This window comes from Heterocephalus glaber, unplaced genomic scaffold (assembly GCF_053883595.1).
Source record: "Heterocephalus glaber isolate CG9 unplaced genomic scaffold, H.glaber_assembly_v1.0 deba00000594, whole genome shotgun sequence".
Taxonomy (NCBI): domain Eukaryota; kingdom Metazoa; phylum Chordata; class Mammalia; order Rodentia; family Bathyergidae; genus Heterocephalus; species Heterocephalus glaber.
Genome location: NW_028258151.1, coordinates 34,771,568 through 34,795,840, shown reverse-complemented (window position 1 = coordinate 34,795,840; position 24,273 = coordinate 34,771,568). Strand labels below are relative to the sequence as shown.

The 24,273-nt window shown below is 39.4% G+C and overlaps 2 protein-coding genes across 2 annotated transcripts; both read right to left on the bottom strand.

The window, feature by feature from the left end:
- Positions 1-5,857: 5,857 nt before the first annotated feature.
- LOC147829578 (olfactory receptor 4B13-like) lies at positions 5,858-7,473 on the bottom strand. The gene has a single exon (XM_087205123.1). The coding sequence runs from the start codon at positions 7,368-7,370 to the stop codon at positions 6,450-6,452; it is 921 nt and encodes a 306-aa protein (XP_087061249.1). The 5' UTR covers positions 7,371-7,473; the 3' UTR covers positions 5,858-6,449.
- A 12,153-nt stretch (positions 7,474-19,626) lies between these two features.
- On the bottom strand, positions 19,627-20,706 carry LOC147829577 (olfactory receptor 4B13-like). Its single transcript, XM_087205706.1, has one exon. It carries the CDS (start codon positions 20,704-20,706, stop codon positions 19,777-19,779), a length of 930 nt encoding a protein of 309 aa, XP_087061832.1. The 3' UTR covers positions 19,627-19,776.
- Positions 20,707-24,273: the final 3,567 nt, after the last annotated feature.

Below are 24,273 nucleotides of genomic sequence, written 5' to 3'. Positions count from 1 at the left end.
CATCTTCAAAAGTTTCATTTTAATTACTATAAATTGTGTATAATTTTTTCTACACTAAATAACACTGTGCTAAAGATCTTGCTAGAAATACTCAGCTATACTTCTGATTTTCATCCAGACCGACTCCTATAATAACTTTACTATATTATGGAGCATAAGGCCTTTGATGCAGTGTTACACTGATACACATCACTTCTAAAGAACTCTTGACAGAATCATACTGTCACCAAACACTTTATAATAAGATTTTAAATCATCTCAAAATGTCTCCTAACAAGCTATTTATTAAATACAAAGAGAGAAATTAAAAACACAACTTTACAGCCAGCTACCTTACACAATTTCCAAAAATTAACCGCCCAGGAAGGAAATAAGTGGATGTCATGTGCCTCCTGATGTGATGGACTTGTAAAACACATACAATCACTGCTGCCAAAAACATCTAACCTGAGTTGGATGTGCAGAGGCCTATGGGACAGCAAAACTGAAGTGTATGCGTCATAGTTCCTGTCCATGCTTTAAAAGCATGAAGACAAGCACTGAAGAACTCTCCCATGTCCCAGGTGGGTGGGGGCTGAAGCAGTGTGTGCCCCCGGATGGGATCCTGTGTCAGACTGAGAGTGTTAGTGGGCAAAGCTCTGTAGGTGAGATCATGCAATCGTGGAGATGTTAAGTGGCTGATATTGAAAATCTATACTGTGCTTATCTCCAATAATATCCCTGGATCCAGGAGTGACTCATTTAGGTATCTAGAGACAAAAGGACATTTCAGAAAATATATTTAAGGTACATGACATGCTGTTTTATATAAATATACACAGTTAAATGACTAGTGTAGTAAAACAAATTAACATAACCCATCACCTTCCAGAGTTCACTTCTTCTTAATAAGCACGCCTAAACTCCACTGTTACCAAATTCTTAGTACTCTTAGTTGGTATTCTTAACTATAATTTTCATGCTATACATCAGACCCCTCGACTTATTCATGCTATCACTGCAGGCCTGGATCATTTAACTACTTCTCCCTATTTCCACAGAGTGAGCAAAACTCTACCTATCTTTTTGACTGTGTGTCTATTTACTTATTAAGTGAATGAATGATGAAGAAAATGTGGCAAGCTACCAATATTTGGGAAACTTTGGTTAAGGAATTACAGGAATTATTCTTTACACTTTGGCATGTTTTGCTAAGCCAAATTATTTTATAATAAAAGGTGCAAAATATTTTGCAAATTAAACTTCTTATTGTTGTTTAATTTGCATTTCTCTGATTCTTATGAGTATATTTTCCTTTTTAATGGATTTAAATCTTACTTACAAATTAATCATTTTCTCTTCAGCACGTCAAAAATAAATAAAAGTCAGCACAAGGGCCCCAGCTCGATCCCTGGTACCAATAAATAAATAAATAAAAGTCCAGTAAAATTTTTGAAACATTTGAAACCTTCACAGTCCTATATATAGTAAAGTGATCAGTTTTTTCTATTGACTTATTCCATTCACTTTGTGTTTAAATTATCTTACATCATTAATTAGATAATTTCTTTGAAAATTTAGTTGAATTTTTAATTTGATTTGTTGCAAAGTTATATATTCGTAAGGTCTAAAACCATAAAATAGAAAGGTATAGAAATTAGAAGTTTTATTGTACTTTTTCCTATTTCTTCTTTGCCCTTACCCCTTTTACTTCTCTTGGTTTCCTATATTTCTCTCAGAGCTGCTGTAACAAATATATATGTAATAAATATAACCTCATTTGGCCTTATCTTTTACAAACAAACCTCTTATCTGAGAGGATACATCTCCTTAATTTGTTGCCCTATAACAATTCTAAAGGAAGTTCTAAAAAGAATAAAAAATAAAAAATAAATAAAGGAAATTCTCCAAACTGAAAGAGATGTTAATTACTAAGAAGAAAATGTAGGAAGATATTAAACTCTCTGGAAAGAGCAACTATACAGACAAATTCAGAACACTCTAAAGTTCAAAAGTGAAGTCTAAAATACAACACAACTAAAACTTGTAATAACTACCTTACTATGTTAGAGATGTGCAATATAGATTATGTTAAATTAGATGTGAACAATTCAAAAAGTGGGGAGGAATGGAGTGCAAAGGATGGACTTTTATTTCTTGAATGACTTTTTTCTTTATGGTCATGTTAAGTAGCTGTCATTTGAAACTAACTTGTTCTAGTCAAAACATGTTTGCTATAATTCTCAACATACCCTGAAAGTAAAACTTTATAGCAGATAAACCAAACATCATAAGCAATGAAAAACATAATATATAATATGTACAGGTACAAATTCCTTATGATGGATGTGATCAGTATGTTTGACAAATATGTACAAGTAAAAAATAAAGCTTAAAAAATAAGCAGTGAACCAAAACCCACCACTAGAATAAGACCCTTAATCACAAAGGAAGACTAGAAGAGAAACAAAGGCACTACTGAAAACTACAGAGCATGTTACAAAATGGCTCTGGTAAGACCTACCCATCAATATTTACCTTGAATGTAAATTAAATTCTCCAATTAGAAGCCATCCAGTGACTGAAAAAAAAGAAACAAGATCCAAGAATCCTTAACCAGAAACTAACTTCACCTGTAAAAACAGGCTGAGAGTGAAGAAAAGGAAAAAGATATTCCATGCAAATACAATCCAAGAGAAAACAGGAGTAGCCATATTGGTATAGAATAAATCTTAACTCAAAAGAAGTAAAAGCAGTAAGAAAGGTCATTATATAATGATAAAGGCACCAACTTAACAAAAGAAAATGATTCATTTAAGTGCATATACCCCCAATGTCAGAGCACACAAATGTAAAGCAAATATTAATCACTCTAAAGGGAAAGATGAACTTCAATACGAATAAGGCACTTCATAAACTTCAACACCACACTTTCAACAATGGACAGAAATCCAGACAAAGGACCAGGGATGTAGCTCAGTGGCACTGTGCCTGGCTGGCAAGTGCAAGGTCCTCAGTTTAATTGTAGGTACTGTGGGGGGAAAAAGAAATCCAGATAAAATCAGCAAGTCTCAACATTTTTGAAGAACTAGATGAACCCAGGACATTCACACTGAGCTACATTCCTAGCTCTTTTCCTTTTTTTATTTGTGAGACAGGATTTTACTAACTTGCCCAGGCTGAAATTGCAGTCCTCCTGCCTCAGCCTCCCAGAGTGTTGGGATTACAGGCATGTATCACTATAGCCAGCTTCAACAAATTTTTAAGAAAAGAAATCATATCAAGTTTCTTTTCTGACCACAATGGAATCACACTAGAAATCAATAACAACAAAACCTTTGGAAACTATACAAACATATGGAAATTAAACAATTTATTTTGAATAACCAATGGAAGAAGAAAAATATCAAAATAGAAATTTAAATTTTTCTGGACAAATTTCTGGACACATACAACCTATGAAGGTTGAAATCAAGAGGAAGTAGAAAATTTAAATAGGTCAATAATGAGTAATAAGATTGAACAAGTAATGACAATTCCCCCATCAACGAAAAGTCCAGAACTGGATGTCTTATAACTACATTCTAGAAAGCATTTAGGCAAGACTACTTTCAATTTCTCTCAGACTAGTCCAACAAATTCAAAAGGAAAGAACACTAATAAACTCTTTCTACAAGGCCAGCATCATCCTGATAAAAAACCAAACAGTGTCACCAAACAAAGAAGGACATGATAAAAGGAAAATTGCTTATCAGTACTCCTGATTAACATAGATGCAAATTTTTTCAGCAAATGAATGGCCAACTAAATCCAACAATAAAACAAAACAATTAGACTCTGTGATCAAGTAGGATTCATCCAAAGGATGCAAGAATGGTTCACTTTCACAAATCAATAAATGTAAGATATTACATCAGTGGAATCAAGAGCAAAAACCTTATGATCATCTCAATAGGGGCAGAGAAAGCATTCAGTGAGATTCAACATCCATCCATGATGAAAACTCTCAATGAATCAAGCATAGAGGAAACATACCTCAACACAATGAAAGCTACATATGGCAAACACACAGCCAATATCATTCTGAACAAGAAAAAGCTTAGAGCATTTCCTCTGTAGTCTGGAAAAGGCAAGGATGCCCTCTTTCACCACCCTTAACCAAGATAGTATGGTAGTGTTAGCAAAAAGAATTAGGTGAGAGAAAGAAATAAAGGAATCCTAAGGAAAGGAGGAAGTCAAAGCATTCCCACTTGCAGAAAAATGATTTTGTGTAGAAAAACCTAAAATCCCACCAAAAAACTATTAAATTATTTAAAACTATTAATTGACAAACAAACAGTAAATTACAAAGATACAAAATTGATATAAAAACAATAGAATTTGTATGCAGTAATATCAGACTTGCTGAGAAAGGAATCATAAAAGTAATGCCATTCACATAGCTACCAAAAAAATCTACAAATGAATGTAACTAAGAAACTAAAAGATTTCTATACTAAAAATTATAAAACGTTAGTGAAATAAATTAAAGACAACACAGAAAATCAGAAGACATCCCATGTTCATGGATTGGAAGAATTCATATTATTAAAATGTCCATACTACCCAAAGTGATTTACAGATTCAGTGCAATCTCCATCAAAATACTAATGACATCCTTCACAGAAACAGAAAAAAAAAAATCCTAAAATTCATGTGGGAACCACAAAAGACCTAGAGTAACAAAAAATCCTGAATAAAAAGAAAAAAGCTGGAGAAATCACAAAATGGCTTCAAAACATACTACAAAGTTGCAGGCCTAAACAGTGTAGTAATGGCATAAAAGCTGATGCATGCACCAGTGGGACAGAATAGAGAATCCATAAGTCCATACATTTATAACCAACTAGTTTCGTATGGGACAATAGGAATATATACTGAACAGAAAAAATTCTCTAAAATTGGGTGCACATGCAGAATATCCCCACCTCTCAACATACTTTAAAAATCCACTCAAAATTGATCAAAGATCTAAATGTAAGATCTGAAACAATTAAAACACTAGAAGAAAATTTAGAAACAATATTTCCAGACATTTGAGTAGGCAAAAGAAAAAATTTAGTTAGACCCAAAATTCATGGGCAACAAAAACAAAACCAGACAAATGGGATAGTATGAGAAGAAAGTTCTGCACAGCTCAGGAAAAACTTCAACAGAGCAAAGAGATAACCTGGAATAGGAAAGAACACATGCAAACTGTTTATCTGATGAAAAGTTAGGATCCAGAATACATAAAGAACTCAAACCACTCTACATGGACATCTATTCTGCATCAACATCTACTTTTCAAGAGTTTTTCATTTTATTTGATTTTTATTTTACTTTATTAATGGGTGTGTGTAGAACATAATGTTTACATCCCTTGTGTGGAGCTATTACATGTACATAACACATCACAGTTCCTTTTAGTCATCCCTTTTACCTTCTCTCCCTCTTCCTCCCTCTATATCTTGATCCTTTTTAAAATATTGAGTACCTTAGAGCACCAGATACTATATTGTGCTTAAAAGCAATGAAATAACAGAGCAAAAGAATATTTAGCCCAAAAAAGTCTCAAAACAAAACAACGGCACTGCCTTCACATATTTAAAAGCTCTGGGGCAGAATCAAGCCCTAGTCTCAGCAGTTCTCGGGACAGAAGAAGGACACCATGTTGGTAGGGATCCACTCATCACACAATGAAGTTCACAACCAGCACTGCTGATGACCATGGTGGTGGTGAATATTTATTGAGTGCCATGTTCTCTGCACTATGCTTCCTTCTAAAGGCTGAACATGTATATATGATCTGTTTAATATTCAGAATAAACTTATGAAGCCCATGCTAGTGTTAGCCTTTTTAAATATTTTATTACTATATGTTTGTGCTACATAGCAATTCAATTCCTCTCGGAAGATTTGTACATACACACATCGTATCTTGATCATTCTTACTCCCATTTTACTGTCTCCCTCCCCCCAGGGATAGTCTTATGGGGTTGGGGACATGTGCCCTGGATCTCTGTAATTAACAGGGCACATCCACTTGCCCAGACGGCTGCCCACACCCTAATCTCCGGCCTCAACATTGTACCCACAAATATATAAAAGCAAGAGAGTGATTTCGACAAACTTTCACTGTGAAAATACTCCCCTTCACATTTTCTCTTGGGTTGAGCCTTCCAATCACACAAACGCATAAGACTGTGGGATATCCTAATGCCACTCAAGTCCCTTAGGAGTCACTGAGAATCCCTCACCTCTGTCCTCGGAACATTATACCATGATACCAGGGAGTCTTTGGTGACTTCAGGGAATGCTGGCAGCAATAGCATTAAGTACTTCTATTTCATGGTGCAATACCTACATATCACACTGAAATCATAATCATTTCAGAACACACTATAATTAGACATTTTAAATCCTTTTTCTGTACATCAGAGTCCTTTTTATTAGGAATCCTCCTTTCTGCTCCACAACTTCCTCAAAGCAATTTTCATCTCCATGTTTCTGAGTGTGTAGATGATGGGGTTCAGCATGGGGGTGATGACTGTGTAGAACACAGCCACCAGTTTGTCCCCAGTGAAGGTAGAGGAGGGACGCATGTAGATGAAGGCACCAGGTCCAAAAAACAAGACGACCACCGTGATGTGAGAGGCACAGGTGGAGAGGGCCTTGCGCCTCCCCTCTGCAGAATGGTTCCTCAGGCTGACGAGGATGATGATGTAGGAGCACAGTAAGATGATGAGGGAAAAGATGGAGATGACTCCACTGTTGACCAGCACGATAAACCCCTCCACAGAGGTGTCGGTGCAGGCCAGCTTGAATAAGGGGTGGAGGTCGCAGAAGTAGTGGTCAATGACATTGGGACCACAGAAGGGCAATGGGATGGTGATGAGAATATGAATGAGTGAGTGAAGAAAGCCCCCCAGCCAGGAACCGGCCAACAGCATGTGACACAGTTGGCGACTCATAATGCTCATGTAGTGCAGAGGCTTGCAGATGGCCACATAGCGGTCATAGGCCATCGCCAGGAGCAGGAGGATCTCAGCAACGCCAAAGATGTGGAAGAAGAATATCTGAGCCAGACAGCCCTTGAAGGAGATGGTTTTAACCTTGGCGAGCAGATCCGCGACGAACTTAGGCACCACAGTGGAGGAGTAACAGATCTCCACCAGGGACAGGTAGCCCAGGAAGAAGTACATGGGGGAGCGCAGGCTCTGACTGACACTGACTGTCAGGACGATGAGGCCATTGCCCAGCAGCGTGGCCAGGTACACAGGCAGGAAGAGCACAAAGCATGCTCTCTGCACCTCTGCACCCTGGAAAAGCCCGGTGATGATCAGCTCAGTCACATTATTTGCACCAGCCATGGACTCAGCTCAGGGATGCTGGATGCCTGGTGTTGAAAGGCCTGTAATCAAACAAAGAATCTGGCACTGATTTGCTTCAGTTATAGGGCAGTGGACAGTTTAATCCCCTTCTTACTGAATCATACATTTACCCAATATGTGCTCATTCTGCATTAAATATTATCACTCTAACACCTTAAAGTAGTTTAATACCTTAAATTTTATTAAAAGAAAATTAATGACCAGAGAAATGTTAATTTCCTCATAATCACACGGACAGTGGTAAATCCTGTGACTCAGTCTTTCAGACTTTCAGTCCTGGGATCTGCCTAATTCACCACAGGTTACTGTTGACCAGAGACACTCAAATTAATAGCCCATATTTGTATTATTTTCACTGCATTTGGATAGCTCTTTCTATTTGAAAATCCCCTTCACCTACTTCTGTTCCTGTAGTCTTCGTTTCCTTTACCTAGCTGTGTATCCAGGGATGTCTTAGCCCATTTTCTGTGGCTACATTGAATGCCACAGACTGGGTAAACAATAGATTCAAGGTTAGTTAGCAGTGCAAGAGGGCAGGGAGTCCAGCAGCATGACTCAGGGGTCAGGGGTGTGTTCAGCATTGGTGATGGCCCCCTGAAGGGATTCTGGCATGGTGGAGGGCATTACCAGGTAGGACAGAGCTCGAGTGCCACAGAGGACTCTGCTAAAAAGAATGCACCCTCTCACTCATTCATTCTCCCATGGACCCACCAAGAGATTAAGCCACTCATGAGGTCAAAGCTCTCATCACCCAGCCACCTTCTGAAGGTCTCCTTTCCAAACAACATTAAAACATGGCCTTTAGTGTTGCATTTGTAAGATATGAATCATGGGGATCCAGCTGTATCAGAACAAACACTGCAGTACCCAGAATGAATATAATAACGAAAGTGAAGATTTCTCTCTAAGCTACTCCCTTAAAAACAAACACTCACTGGGAGCTTCTTATGTATCTAAATGCTTGCCAGATCCTACAAAAGAAACAGAGATCACAATCCCTACCTCAAGCTGATGACAGCATGTGACTCAAAATATCTCTAGGTGACAGCGCCCTTATTGAAATTATGTTTTTCCCACATATGAATCATGAGAAATGAGAAGGAAAAATTGGAACATTTTGATTCTCATTGACATAAAATGTATCTCTGTCATTTTCCCCACCTGTTCCGTCATGCAGAAGTTTCTCAGAAATGTACTTTTGTACAACTGAAAATGCAATCCACACAGTTAGGAACAGACTCAACCTCGGAAACAAAAGTCAGCATTGTGGAAACATACAAGCAAAGGGTGCATGCTCAAGCGGAGCTGTAAATAAAGTCATGGAACCTTCACATTCTGAGACATATGTATTCTAGAGCAAGAAAGTGGTTGAGCCCGGAGCACCTCAGAAACGTACAGAGCATTCTGGATCCTCAACTCTTTAATCCCTGCTGCAATCCATTGTGCCCTAGACAGCCAAGAGAAGCCTCTTAGATCTCAAACTCTCTTCTTTCCTAACCGAGCTTGTTACTTATAAGGAAAACAAACACCCCAGATGGAAACCTAGGGGAAAAACCAAAGATAAAACTGAAAACCTCTAGCCATGCTAGGATCGCTCAGTTCAGAGGAATGCTCAATTAGCACAGTTGAGAGATATTGTATCTAAAATAGGAATGAAACTTTTTAAAGTATAGTTTTCAAAATGTGGAATAGTCACAGAGAGAATCATAAAACTATACTGAAGAACACAAACATAAACATATTAATGGAAAAATATGTATGTACATCACTACCAAAACTCTACAAAATCATATGTTAGATAATGAATTATGCTTTAAGTTTTCCTTAAGTTCAACTGTGCCTAAATTAATCTCAAAATATATGCATTGTCAACAAAAATCCAATGGAATTTTTCTCTTGACATTCACACGATTATTCCAAAGCTTACCTTTAAGAAAAATATATAAAGACACCTATAAACATATGAAAAAATTAATGAGGTGAGTTTGTCCTTCAGATATTGAGTTTTTAAAATATTTCTTGAGTTGATTGGTACATTTTAGGTATACCTCATGGTCACATTCATCACTGGGAGTTTGCACCTGTACACCATATATCTTGGCTGTCATTCTTTTCCCAGACCCCTGCCCTCCCTTCAGCGCCACCACTCCTCCCTATACACTTAAGCTTTGCTTCTGATTTTTCCTTCTTTTCTTCAATTATTTTTCTTTCACTCCCCCTCCCCACCCCAATCCCTTTTCCTTTGAACGTTTTCACTCTACTGCTTAGGAATAAGCAGGGCAGCCCTCGATTTCTCTAACAAGTCAACAAGTCACCCTCTTACCCACTAACCTTAGCTTCCCTCTGTCAAGTCCGAGTCCTCTCCCCTCCCACAAGCCCACCCTGCTCACTCCTACCACACAGAAATGGCCCCCTCATCCCTTCCAGTCCTACCCATCTTCTAAGCAAGTCCAGCCCAGTTGGATCCATGAGGCTGGCCTTCATTAAGCCAACCCACCCACTTGTTCTCTTCTCTGATTTTGGAAAAACACTTGAGTTATTTTTTACATACCAATATGATGACATCAAAGCTGTACATAAAAGCTACCAACCTTCCCCTTGCCCAGGCACAAATTGTAATATTCTCAGCGTGGAAGTCAAGGTCATTCCTGAACTGACCACAGCCTGTCTTAACATCCCTACTGTCGTTCCCCAAATGAACACCTGATATCAGCGGTGCCAACACTATGGCACACGTGTTATTTGTTTTTCTTTAAAGACAAAAGATGTTAATGTATGAGTTATTTTTTCTAAACTAAAGGCTCAGCATTCAGGTTTAATTGTGGTGTCGGCACTTAGGGTTTTGGCTTGCACTTTGTGCCCTTGTCTCTCAAAGGTTCGCCATCTGTGCTCTACAGTGATTTCCCAACCCCAGACGCTCTCTCTCCCTCCTGCAGGAATAAAATACTCATGTGTTTTCTGTGCTGTTTTACATTATCATATTTCTTTCCTAGCAATTCACAGATTGTTTTGTGATTGGAGCTTCAGTGTGTATACCTACCAAGAAGCATACTCTTCTAGTATTGCACATTATGCTGAATATTTTCCTTAAATATTTCTTAAATATGGTTTTTATTGCATTTTTGGTAAATGGCAAGAGTTATCATTTCAGTAGTACTCACTATATTCTGCAAGCTTTATAAATGTTTATACACACCAACCTGTGAAGTGGGTCTACTTCTTGTCATCCTTCTTTTCCACATAAGGAAATAGAAACACACAGAAACGAATTAACATGGCTAAGGTCACAGCTGAGGAGCCAGAATTTCAAATCAGGAAGCCTAACCACAGACCCTGTGCTCTTTACTCAGCACCACACGCTGTTAGTAGATAGAGGCATAAAATAGTACATACACAAACAGGTCAAATTAAAAACGACCTTTTGCTAGAAGTCAAAACTACAGTTCATTTGTCTACACAAACCTCTTATCTGAGCTTCAAATCAAATCTATTTTTCTTAACACATTAATTATGCAAAGGAAAGGATTTGCTGTGACTTCCCCACTTGATCTATTTTGACTCTTCATGGAATTTAAGGTCATGTACAAAAAAAAGTCAGAAGCATCATGAAGAGATAAAGGAAGAATCATGTGGGACCTGTACTCCCAGGCTTCATCCCCTGACCACCTTTCCTTCAAAAACCAGCTTTTCCTCTGCTGTCGTCACTGTATTTGTACACTTCTTCCTCTCTGCTGTCCCACTCTTCCGTTCCTACTCTCTGTCCTCCCAGGCAGATGAAGACTGCATCCCCTCTCCCCATAAAGCTGCCTTATCTAAAAGCACAGAAAAGAAGAAGCAAACAGTGTATAAAATCACCAGTCAGCATATGACCCCTCAGTCCACATCGAGTCATCTGCAGGCCTTAGAACCAGGGTTCAACACTTCAATGTGGACAACTGCTAGAAAAAAGAGTGTGGGACTCTTGGATAGAGTGATGGGACTGACCCAAGTGAAGCAAGGAAACTCTGTGCCACACATGGGATCCCACGAGTGACTACCAAATGGCACCTCACAGAATCCCCAAACTGAGTTTTATGTTATGTATATTGTGCTGCAATACAAAGTATCAATTTAAACCAGGTGTGGTGGTGCATATACCTGTAATCCCAGCGGTCAGGAGGCTGAGGCAAGAAGATTGCAAGTTTGAGGCCACCCTGGGCTACACACTGAGACTGTATCCAAAACTTTACCAATTTAATTCTTTCCTCTGTCCACGCCCTAAACCATCAAACCCAGCTGTCTCTTGCACAGGTGATTCCGTGTAGATCTAAGTGAAAATAACCTTGCAGGGAATCCCATGGCAGCTTAGAAACTTTGCACCTCAGTTCCAGTCACATCCCTTACCTTTAGGCTGGAAAAGTGGTGTGGTTTTGCTCTGCCTTGGAACCAGTAACTGCACCACATGGATTTCAAATACGCTCAAAATGGTCTCTGATTCAGCATGAAGTCAGCCACTCTGCTGCAGTAGACCCTTACTCACAGACTTGTTCCTGTTGCATAAACTGGGCAGGAAGGAGCATTGCATTCCTCTTGGCAATCCTCGCCCTTGAGCAAGTCAGTTTTCCTAGCCAATCTTCCCACCCAACTGACTTCCTCACACAGAGCCCCAGGGAACAGAGTCCAGATCAGTCACCTAAGCCACTCTGAGTGGAGCTGGAAAGAATCTGGAGAGGTTTGACTCAAACTCCTTCTGACTACAGATCAGGCATTAGTGCCTGAGAGAGTTTAACTGCTTCCCAAAGCTGTACACCAGTTATTTGCCAGGCCAGTAACCCAGAATTCAGTGCTCGTTCAACAATATTAAGCTTTTGACAGAACTAGGTGGTGGTTGCTACTACAATTCAAGAATCTCACTTTGTCCCCAAGGAAAAAATCACCAATGGTTCTGGGAGCTGTGAGAAAACATATTAGACAATGTCTAACATAAATCATAAAGTAAAAGATAAATGCAGGGAGTCTGTATCAAGTTTAATATTTGGATTTACAACATATAAGGAATAAATGAGATTTATAAAAGAATATTTTAAGATCTTGTTTAGTTGAGAAAAATCTACCCACCCTTTCATCGTCTAAGGGTTGTGACTAAATGCTGAGATGTCTGAACTATTTACAACAAATAAAGCCACGTACTATAATCAAGGGACCAACTTCCCCATGGAATTTCTTTCCTCTAGAGTAAAACTTTGCGAATAAACTCTGACTTGAGGAGATATTCAAAATCTGTTCCAATTACTTTAGTGATAGTTGCATACATTTTTCACTCAATAAGTAGAAAGTCAAAGGAGAAAGTTGAAAGTAAGAGATACTGAGAGGATTTCTTTTGGTCCGTACTCACCAATAGAAACCAAATATAAGAATGTGTAGGGAAGAAAAATAAGACCGGTCAGAGAGCCAAGGCACGGGGGAACTAGCTCTGGTTCAGGAGTTGAGAAACTATCCAACCATGCCATTTTCAACTTCCCAGTTCTCTGTGGTCCTCTTAGCATCCTACGTGGGCATCTTGGTCCATCCGAGGACCCGTAGCTCTGAGGGGCGGCCCAAAGCCTTCCCCACATGCAGGTCCCCTATCACTGTGATGACCTTGTTCTTTGCACCTTGCGTCTTCATCTCCCCGAGGCCTCCTGCCCCACTGCCCGTAGACAAGCTGGTAGCCGTGTTCTACACTGTGATCACCCCGCTCCTCAACCCTGTCGCCCACTCCCTGAGAAATGCTGAAGTGCAGAAGGCCATGAAGAATCTGTGGCCCAGGACAATGAAGCCAGTGACAGGCAGAGGCTGAGTCTTGGTTTGGGTCCTTGGGTTTGGAATGATTTTGAGTCCAAAGTGAAGGGCACCACGGGTAGATGGAAAGTTCACAGGGCTTGTTGGTCCTAGAGTTATTCCATCTCGTGCACATCTTCAAAAGTTTCATTTTAATCATTATATACTGTGTATAATTTTTTCTACACTAAAATAACACTGTGCTAAAGATCTTGAATAGAAATATTCACCTATACTTCTGATTTTCATCCAGACTGACTCCTATAATAACTTTACCATATTATGGAGCATAAGGCCTTTGATGCAGTGTTACACTGATACACATCGCTTCTAAAGAGCTCTTGACAGAATCATACTGTCACCAAACACTTTATAATGAGAATAAGATTTTAAATCATCTCAGAATGTCTCCTAACAAGCTATTTATTAAATACAAAGAGAGAAATTAAAAACACAACTTTACAGCCAGCTACCTTACACAATTTCCAAAAATTAACAGCCCAGGAAGGAAATAAGTGGATGTCATGTGCCTCCTGATGTGATGGACTTGTAAAACACATACAATCACTGCTGCCAAAAACATCTAACCTGAGTTGGATGTGCAGAGGCCTATGGGACAGCAAAACTGAAGTGTATGCGTCATAGTTCCTGTCCATGCTTTAAAAGCATGAAGACAAGCACTGAAGAACTCTCCCATGTCCCAGGTGGGTGGGGGCTGAAGCAGTGTGTGCCCCCGGATGGGATCCTGTGTCAGACTGAGGGTGTCAGTGGGCAAAGCTCTGTAGGTGAGATCATGCAATCATGGGGATGTTAAGATGCTGATTTTGAAAATCTATACTGTGCTTATCTCCAATAATATCCCTGGAGCCAGGAGTGACTCGTTTAGGTATCTAGAGACAAAAGGGCATTTCAGAAAATATATTTAAGGTACATGACATGCTGTTTTATATAAATATACACAGTTAAATGACTAGTGTAGTAAAACAAATTAACATAACCCATCACCTTCCAGAGTTCACTTCTTCTTAATAAGCACGCCTAAACTCCACTGTTACCAAATTCTTAGTACTCTTAGTTGGTATTCTTAACTATAATTTTCATGCTATACATCAGACCCCTCGACTTATTCATGCTATCACTACAGGCCTGGATCATTTAACTACTTCTCCCTATTTCCACAGAGTGAGCAAAACTCTACCTATCTTTTTGACTGTGTGTCTATTTACTTAAGTGAATGAATGATGAAGAAAATGTAGCAAGCTACCAATATTTGGGAAACTTTGGTTAAGGAATTACAGGAATTATTCTTTACACTTTGGCATGTTTTGCTAAGCCAAATTATTTTATAATAAAAGGTGCAAAATATTTTGCAAATTAAACTTCTTATTGTTGTTTAATTTGCATTTCTCTGATTCTTATGAGTATATTTTTCTTTTTAATGGATTTAAATCTTACTTACAAATTAATCATTTTCTCTTCAGCACATCAAAAATAAATAAAAGTCAGCACAAGAGCCCCAGTTCGATTCCTGGTACCAATAAATAAATAAATAAAAGTCCAGTAAAATTTTTGAAACATTTGAAACCTTCACATTCCTATATATAGTAAAATGATCAGTTTTTTCTATTGACTTATTCCATTCACTTTGTGTTTAAATTATCTTACATCATTAATTAGATAATTTCTTTGAAAATTTAGTTGAATTTTTAATTTGATTTGGTGCAAAGTTATATATTCATAAGGTCTCAAAACATAAAATAGAAAGGTATAGAAATTAGAAGTTTCATTGTACTTTTTCCTATTTCTTCTTTGCCCTTACCTTTTTTACTTGTCTTGGTTTCCTATATTTCTCTCAGAGCTGCTGTAACAAATATATATGTAATAAATATAACCTCATTTGGCCTTATCTTTTACAAACAAACCTCTTATCTGAGAGGATACATCTCCTTAATTTGTTGCCCTATAACAATTCTAAAGGAAGTTCTAAAAAAAATAAAAAATAAAAAATAAATAAAGGAAATTCTCCAAACTGAAAGAGATGTTAATTACTTGAAGGAAATGTAGGAAGATATTAAACTCTCTGGAAAGAGCAACTATACAGACAAATTGAGAACACTGTAAAGTTCAAAAATGAAGTCTAAAATACAACACAACTAAAACTTGTAATAACTACCTTACTATGTTAGAGATGTGCAATATAGATTATGTTAAATTAGATGTGAACAATTCAAAAAGTGGGGAGGAATGGAGTGCAAAGGATGGACTTTTATTTCTTGAATGACTTTTTTCTTTATGGTCATGTTAAGTAGCTGTCATTTGAAACTAACTTGTTCTAGTCAAAACATGTTTGCTATAATTCTCAACATACCCTGAAAGTAAAACTTTATAGCAGATAAACCAAACATCATAAGCAATGAAAAACATAATATATAATATGTACAGGTACAAATTCCTTATGATGGATGTGATCAGTATGTTTGACAAATATGTACAAGTAAAAAATAAAGCTTAAAAAATAAGCAGTGAACCAAAACCCACCACTAGAATAAGACCCTTAATCACAAAGGAAGACTAGAAGAGAAACAAAGGCACTACTGAAAACTACAGAGCATGTTACAAAATGGCTCTGGTAAGACCTACCCATCAATATTTATCTTGAATGTAAATTAAATTCTCCAATTAGAAGCCATCCAGTGACTGAAAAAAAAGAAACAAGATCCAAGAATCCTTAACCAGAAACTAACTTCACCTGTAAAAACAGGCTGAGAGTGAAGAAAAGGAAAAAGATCTTCCACGCAAATACAATCCAAGAGAAAACAGGAGTAGCCATATTGGTATAGAATAAATCTTAACTCAAAAGAAGTAAAAGCAGTAAGAAAGGTCATTATATAATGATAAAGGCACCAACTGAACAAAAGAAAATGATTCATTTAAGTGCATATACCCCCAATGTCAGAGCACACAAATGTAAAGCAAATATTAATCACTCTAAAGGGAAAGATGAACTTCAATACGAATAAGGCACTTCATAAACTTCAACACCACACTTTCAACAATGGACAGAAATCCAGACAAAGGACCAGGGATGTAGCTCAGTGGCACTGTGCCTGGCTGGCAAGTGCAAGGTCCTCAGTTTAATTGTAGGTACTGTGGGGGGAAAAAGAAATCCAGATAAAGTCAGCAAATCTCAACATTTTTAAAGAACTAGATGAACCCAGGACATTCACACTGAGCTACATTCCTAGCTCTTTTCCTTTTTTTATTTGTGAGACAGGATTTTACTAACTTGCCCAGGCTGAAATTGCAGTCCTCCTGCCTCAGCCTCCCAGAGTGTTGGGATTACAGGCATGTATCACTATGGCCAGCTTCAACAAATTTTTAAGAAAAGAAATCATATCAAGTTTCTTTTCTGACCACAATGGAATCACACTAGAAATCAATAACAACAAAACCTTTGGAAACTATACAAACATATGGAAATTAAACAATTTATTTTGAATAACCAATGGAAGAAGAAAAATATCAAAATAGAAATTTAAATTTTTCTGGACAAATTTCTGGACACATACAACCTATGAAGATTGAAATCAAGAGGAAGTAGAAAATTTAAATAGGTCAATAATGAGTAATAAGATTGAACAAGTAATGACAATTCCCCCATCAACGAAAAGTCCAGAACTGGATGTCTTATAACTACACTCTAGAAAGCATTTAGGCAAGACTACTTTCAATTTCTCTCAGACTAGTCCAACAAATTCAAAAGGAAAGAACACTAATAAACTCTTTCTACAAGGCCAGCATCATCCTGATAAAAAACCAAACAGTGTCACCAAACAAAGAAGGACATGATAAAAGGAAAATTGCTTCTCAGTATTCCTGATTAACATAGATGCAAATTTTTCAGCAAATGAATGGCTAACTAAATCCAACAACAAAACAAAACAATTAGACTCTGTGATCAAGTAGGATTCATCCAAAGGATGCAAGGATGGTTCACTATTCACAAATCAATAAATGTAAGATATTACATCAGTGGAATCAAGAGCAAAAACCTTATGATCATCTCAATAGGAGCAGAGAAAGCATTCAATGAGATTCAACATCCATCCATGATGAAAACTCTCAATGAATCAAGCATAGAGGAAACATACCTCAACACAATGAAAGCTACATATGACAAACACACAGCCAATATCATTCTGAAGAAGAAAAAGCTGAGAACATTTCCTCTGTAGTCTGGAAAAGGCAAGGATACCCCCTTTCACCACCCTTAACCAAGATAGTATGGTAGTGTTAGCAAAAAGAATTAGGTGAGAGAAAGAAATAAAGGAATCCTAAGGAAAGGAGGAAGTCAAAGCATTCCCACTTGCAGAAAAATGATTTTGTGTAGAAAAACCTAAAATCCCACCAAAAAACTATTAAATTATTTAAAACTATTAATTGACAAACAAACAGTAAATTACAAAGATACAAAATTGATATAAAAACAATAGAATTTGTATGCAGTAATATCAGACTTGCTGAGAAAGGAATCATAAAAGTAATGCCATTCACATAGCTACCAAAAAAATCTACAAATGAATGTAACTAAGAAACTAAAAGATTTCTATACTAAAAATTATAAAATGTTAGTGAAATAAATTAAAGACAACACAGAAAATCAGAAGACATCCCATGTTCATGGATTGGAAGAATTCATATTATTAAAATGTCCATACTACCCAAAGTGATTTACAGATTCAGTGCAATCTCCATCAAAATACTAATGACATCCTTCACAGAAACAGAAAAAAAAAATCCTAAAATTCATGTGGGAACCACAAAAGACCTAGAGTAACAAAAAAATCCTGAATAAAAAGAAAAAAGCTGGAGAAATCACAAAATGGCTTCAAAACATACTACAAAGTTGCAGGCCTAAACAGTGTAGTAATGGCATAAAAGCTGATGCATGCACCAGTGGGACAGAATAGAGAATCCATAAGTCCATACATTTATAACCAACTAGCTCCATATGGGACAATAGGAATATACACTGAACAGAAAAAAATCTCCAAAATTGGGCACACATGCAGAATATCCCCACCTCTCAACATACTTTAAAAATCCACTCAAAATTGATCAAAGATCTAAATGTAAGATCTGAAACAATTAAAACACTAGAAGAAAATTTAGAAACAATATTTCCAGACATTTGAGTAGGCAAAAGAAAAAATTCAGTTAGACCCAAAATTCACGGGCAACAAAAGCAAAAACAGACAAATGGGATAGTATGAGAAGAAAGTTCTGTATAGCTCAGGAAAACAATCAACAGAGCAAAGAGATAACCTGGAATGGGAAAGAACACATGCAAACTGTTTATCTGATGAAAAGTTAATATCCAGAATACATAAGGAACTCAAACCACTCTACATGGACATCTATTCTGCATCAACATCTACTTTTCAAGAGTTTTTCATTTTATTTGATTTTTATTTTACTTTATTAATGAGTATGTATAGTACATAATGTTTACATCCCTTGTGTGGAGCTACTACATGTACATAACACATCACAGTTCCTTTTAGTCATCCCTTTTACCTTCTCTCCTTCTTCCTCCCTCTATATCTTGATCCTTTTTAAAATATTGAGTACCTTAGAGCACCAGATACTATATTGTGCTTAAAAGCAATGAAATAACAGAGCAAAAGAATATTTAGCCCAAAAAAGTCTCAAAACAAAACAACGGCACTGCCTTCACATATTTAAAAGCTCTGGGGCAGAATCAAGCCCTAGTCTCAGCAGTTCTCGGGACAGAAGAAGGACACCATGTTGGTAGGGATCCACTCATCACACAATGAAGTTCACAACCAGCACTGCTGATGACCATGGTGGTGGTGAATATTTATTGAGTGCCATGTTCTCTGCACTATGCTTCCTTCTAAAGGCTGAACATGTATATATGATCTGTTTAATATTCAGAATAAACTTATGAAGCCCATGCTAGTGTTAGCCTTTTTAAATATTTTATTACTATATGTTTGTGCTACATAGCAATTAAATTCATCTCAGAAGATTTCTACATACACACATTGTATCTTGATCATTCTTACTCCCATTTTACTGTCTCCCTCCCCCCAGGGATAGTCTTATGGGGTTGGGGACATGTGCGCTGGATCTCTGTAACTAACAGGACACATCCACTTGCCCAGATGGCTGCCCACACCCTAATCTCCTGCCTCAACATTGTACCCACAAATATTTAAAAGCAAGAGAGTGATTTTGACAAACTTTCACTGTGAAAATACTCCCCTTCACATTTTCTCTTGGGTTGAGCCTTCCAATCACACAAATGCATAAGATTGTGGGATATCGTAATGCCACTCAAGTCCCTTAGGAGTCACTGAGAATCCCTCACCTCTGTCCTTGGGACATTATACCATGATACCAGGGAGTCTTTGGTGACTTCAGAGAATGCTGGCAGCAATAGCATTAAGTACTTCTATTTCATGGTGCAATACCTACATATCACACTGAAATCATAATCATTTCAGAACACACTATAATTAGACATTTTAAATCCTTTTTCTGTACATCAGAGTCCTTTTTATTAGGAATCCTCCTTTCTGCTCCACAACTTCCTCAAGGCAATTTTCATCTCCATGTTTCTGAGTGTGTAGATGATGGGGTTCAGCATGGGGGTGATGACTGTGTAGAACACAGCCACCAGTTTGTCCCCAGTGAAGGTAGAGGAGGGACGCATGTAGATGAAGATACCAGGTCCAAAAAACAAGATGACCACTGTGATGTGAGAGGCACAGGTGGAGAGGGCCTTGCGCCTCCCCTCTGCAGAATGGTTCCTCAGGCTGACCAGGATGATGATGTAGGAGCACAGTAAGATGATGAGGGAAAAGATGGAGATGACTCCACTGTTGACCAGCACGATAAACCCCTCCACAGAGGTGTCGGTGCAGGCCAGCTTGAATAAGGGGTGGAGGTCGCAGAAGTAGTGGTCAATGACATTGGGACCACAGAAGGACAATGGGATGGTGATGAGAATCTGAATAAGGGAGTGAAGAAAGCCCCCCAGCCAGGAACCGGCCAACAGCATGTGACACAGTTGGCGACTCATAATGCTCATGTAGTGCAGAGGCTTGCAGATGGCCACATAGCGGTCATAGGCCATCACCACAAGCAGGAGGACCTCAGTGACCCCAAAGAAGTGGGAGAAGAATATCTGAGCCAGGCATCCCTTGAAGGAGATGATTTTAACCTTGGCAAGCAGATCCACAACAAACTTAGGCACCACAGTGGAGGAGTAACAGATCTCCACCAGGGACAGGTAGCCCAGGAAGAAGTACATGGGGGAGCGCAGGCTCTGACTGACACTGACTGTCAGGACGATGAGGCCGTTGCCCAGCAGTGTGGCCAGGTACACGGGCAAGAATAGCACAAAGCATGCTCTCTGCACCTCCACACTTTGGAAAAGCCCAGTGATGATCAGCTCAGTCACATTATTTGTACTGGTTGTGGGTTCCATTTGTAGAAGACGTATCTTGAGAAAAGCCCTGGGACAAAGTAAACGCACTTATAGGACCAGTCCTCTGTGTTTGCCTGGACCTTCCCTGTTGATGAAACCCTCACTCCTGCTCTGGCCTGCTTCTTGTCTAACCAATTCACATAGTAAATGTTTCTTCTGCTGGTGTTCAATAGCCTGGTCTATGGGAGACACTCCTCACGACAATGCCGTGACCGCACAGAACAAGTGAGAAAACTGAGGCTCACATAAGTTGTGAATTAACCAAGTCTCCCAGAACCAACCCCAAATCATCTTATTTCTCACTTCTGTTTACATGTTATGGCAAGCACACCATGCTAAAAAACACTACATTCTATATTAATAAACATATGTATTAATTATTAACGTGTCTCTGATTCTCAATGTTTTCTCAACATGCTGCTGTGTTAGAGACTGCCCAATGATCTTGTGCTCTGAACACTTTGTTTCCCCACAGATTCCCCAGAAAAGCTCATCTCATGGAAAATTCTCCCTTTCTGAAGTGTATTTGATGTGTGCCATGAATGAATGATACAAGTTTCTGGTTTCTACCAGGCCCTATGGCTCTGCATAAACCCACAGCTTCAGAATTTTTTAACATTTTGATAAAGTTTTAAAACTTGAGGCCTAAGTGGACCACTCGACATTGTTCAGAATAAAGCTTGAAGGACCCTAGTTAGCAAGACAAACTCCATATTGCTGCTTGACCCACCTGCCTGTCCTTTAGATGAACTCAGAAGGAGAAAGCTTAGAAACCTCCTCCCCTTAAAAGGTCCCTTTAGAAACAACAATGAATCAACTATTGTTTTACAAATGTTCTAACAGCAGGACTTTCTACTTCTCTACCTTTCACTTGCTTTGCTAGTTCTATCCCATAGGGGGGCCTAGAAACTGTTGACCTCAAAGGTGTATAAAACATATCTGTCTCCCCCCAGTCGGGGCTCAAGTCCAATGCTTGGCTTGGGTTCTGGCCGGTAATAAACTCCTGTGTGGATTTAATATCAGTCTCTGGTTGGTTCTTTCCCGCTGGGTCTAACATTCTTGGAGGCCCCAGCAAGATAGCCAGCTGCTCTGGAGCTTATTATCTTGGAGCCATTGTTTCTTTTTAGGAGAGACCAGGATCAGACATCGCCAATGTTTGGCCTCTCTGGACACCGGTCTGCAGAAGGAGAGGCCACCGTGATGGTATTCTGGGGCTCCAGGTAGGCCGGTCCCAGTTGGGCCCTATCGCCGATCAACCGAGCCACAGGAGTTTATCAGGAAAGCCTCTAAAGGTAAGAATCGAATGATTCTTAGTGCACTATGGGTAGGTAGGAGGAAGCCGGATGCTGCACAGGTTCCCCTATTTAGAGTCTCTTTGCAACTGCAAGCAGACTCACTGGGTCAGAGTCCTCAGAAGGCGGACTCCCTGGGTTGGGGTCCATATCCATTCAGCCCCAGAGGTTTTACTTGGCCAAAGTTTGTCTTTTTGTTTATTGTTGTCTGTCTGCTTGCTCTGTGTGCCTTTTGTGTTTTCACAGCCTAAAATTATGGGTTCCTCACAGTCCACAGAAGGAACTCCTCTTGATTGTGTTTTGAATAACTTCAAAAAATTTTATTACACAGGCAGGGAAGATAAATATGGCATGAAATTTTCTAAAGGCAAACTAGGAACCCTATGTCAATTAGAAAGGCCCAGTTTCAGAGTCAGTTGGCCCCTGGTGGGAACTTATTCTGTGCACATTGCTCTCAAGGTTTGGAAAGTGGTCACTGGAGTCGGGGCCCCACGGCATCCAGATCAATTCCCATATATTGACATCTGGATCAATATGTTGGAAGATCCCCCTACAACTAGTCATCTTTACAATTGGAAACATCAAAATTCCCCCTTCTCTGAAAAACCTCAGGCATTAATCTCTCTTCTTGAGTCTGTTCTTCACACCCATCAGCCCACTTGGGATGAATGCCAGCAGCTTTTACAGATCCTGTTCACCCCTGAGGAGTGGGACTGCATTTATCAACAGGCAATCAAAGAGGCCCTGGGGCCAAACCCTGGCATCACTCCTGGAACCCCAGGGTATTCAGCCAGGGCTGAGGCTGCAGTTCCATTGTCTTGCCCCAAATGGGGCCCCAATGATGATGACTGTAGGAGGAGGCTGGGGACCTACCGCTAGCACTTATTAGGGGGACTCCAGACAGCTGCCAGAAAGCCCACTAATTTGAGTAAGGTAAGTGAGGTTCACCAGGGAAAAATGGAGTCTCTGGCTGCATTTTTAGAGAGACTCTTGGAAGCCTATACAGTTTTCACTCCTATTGACCCAGAGGCTTCCAAAAATGCAGCAGCTTTAAATTTGGCCTTTGTTTCCCAGTCGGCCCCAGACATTAGAAAAAAAATTATAGAAATTGGAGGGATTTGAGGGAAAGAATAGGACTGCACTCCTGAAGATAGCCCAGAAAGTTTATGATAACTGTGACACCCCCAAGGAAGTCCTAGCCAAGAAACTGGGGAAAGTCACTATTGCTGCACTCCAGGCACAAGAGAAACAGATTGCTTTCTCCTCAGAGGATACAAGCTGTCCTACAACTCCCCCTGCCCACCACTAAGAGAGAATTTTCAGGGATGGTGGGATATTGTAGGCTGTGGATGCTGGGTTTTGCTGAGATTGCCAAACTGCTTTACTCAGTCACCTTGGGGCAGGGTGGGACCACTCCTCTAGTGTGGACAGAAAAGGAGGAAGCTGCCTTTTTGGCTTTAAAGGAAGCCTTAGTGTCAGCACCAGCCCTGGCCCTACCTGATGTCACTAAGCCCTTTCAGTTGTTTGTGGCTGAACAAGGGGGCATAGCCAAAGGAGTGCTAGCCCAGGCATTAGGGCCTTGGAACAGACCTGTGGCCTACCTGTCTAAAAGACTTGATCCTGTGGCAAGTGGATGGCCTACCTGTTTGAGGGCAGTTGCAGCCACCGCCCTCCTGGTCAAGAAGACAGATAAGCTCAGCCTGGGACAGGACCTGGTCATCACCGCACCCTCTGCGGTGGAGACATTGCTGAGAGGAGCCCCAGAACAATGGCTCTCCAAAGCCCACCTGACTCAGTACCAGGCCCTGTTGCTGGATGTGCCACTCATCAAATTCGCCTGAGAAATGGTCCTTAATCCAGCCACCTTACTCCTGGACTCCAACCCATGCACGCCCCTCCATGACTGTGTGGACACTCTGACAACTTCCACCACCAACCGCCCAGACCTGACTGACATTCCCTTGCAACACCTGGATGAGACTTTCTTCACTGATGGTAGCAGTTTTGTGGAAGATGGAGTCAGGTACACGGGGGTAACCATAGTCAGTCCAGAAGGACAAGTACACTAGACACAAGCATTAAGCCGGGGGGCATTGGCACAGAGGGCTAAACTAATAGCCTTAACTCAAGCCCTAAGGTTAGGTCAAGACAAGGCTGTAAACATCTACACTGACAGCCAATTTGCATTCACCACTGTCCATGTGCATGGCTACATCTACAGGCAGAGAGGGCTATTGACATCAGAAGGGAAAACTATCAAAAATAAAGAAAAAAT

What these genes read in the sequence shown, in the direction of transcription:
- LOC147829578 (XM_087205123.1), bottom strand. Translation starts at nt 7,370, where the DNA reads ATGGCTGGTGCAAATAATGTGACTGAGCTGATCATCACCGGGCTTTTC.
- LOC147829577 (XM_087205706.1), bottom strand. Translation starts at nt 20,706, where the DNA reads ATGGAACCCACAACCAGTACAAATAATGTGACTGAGCTGATCATCACT.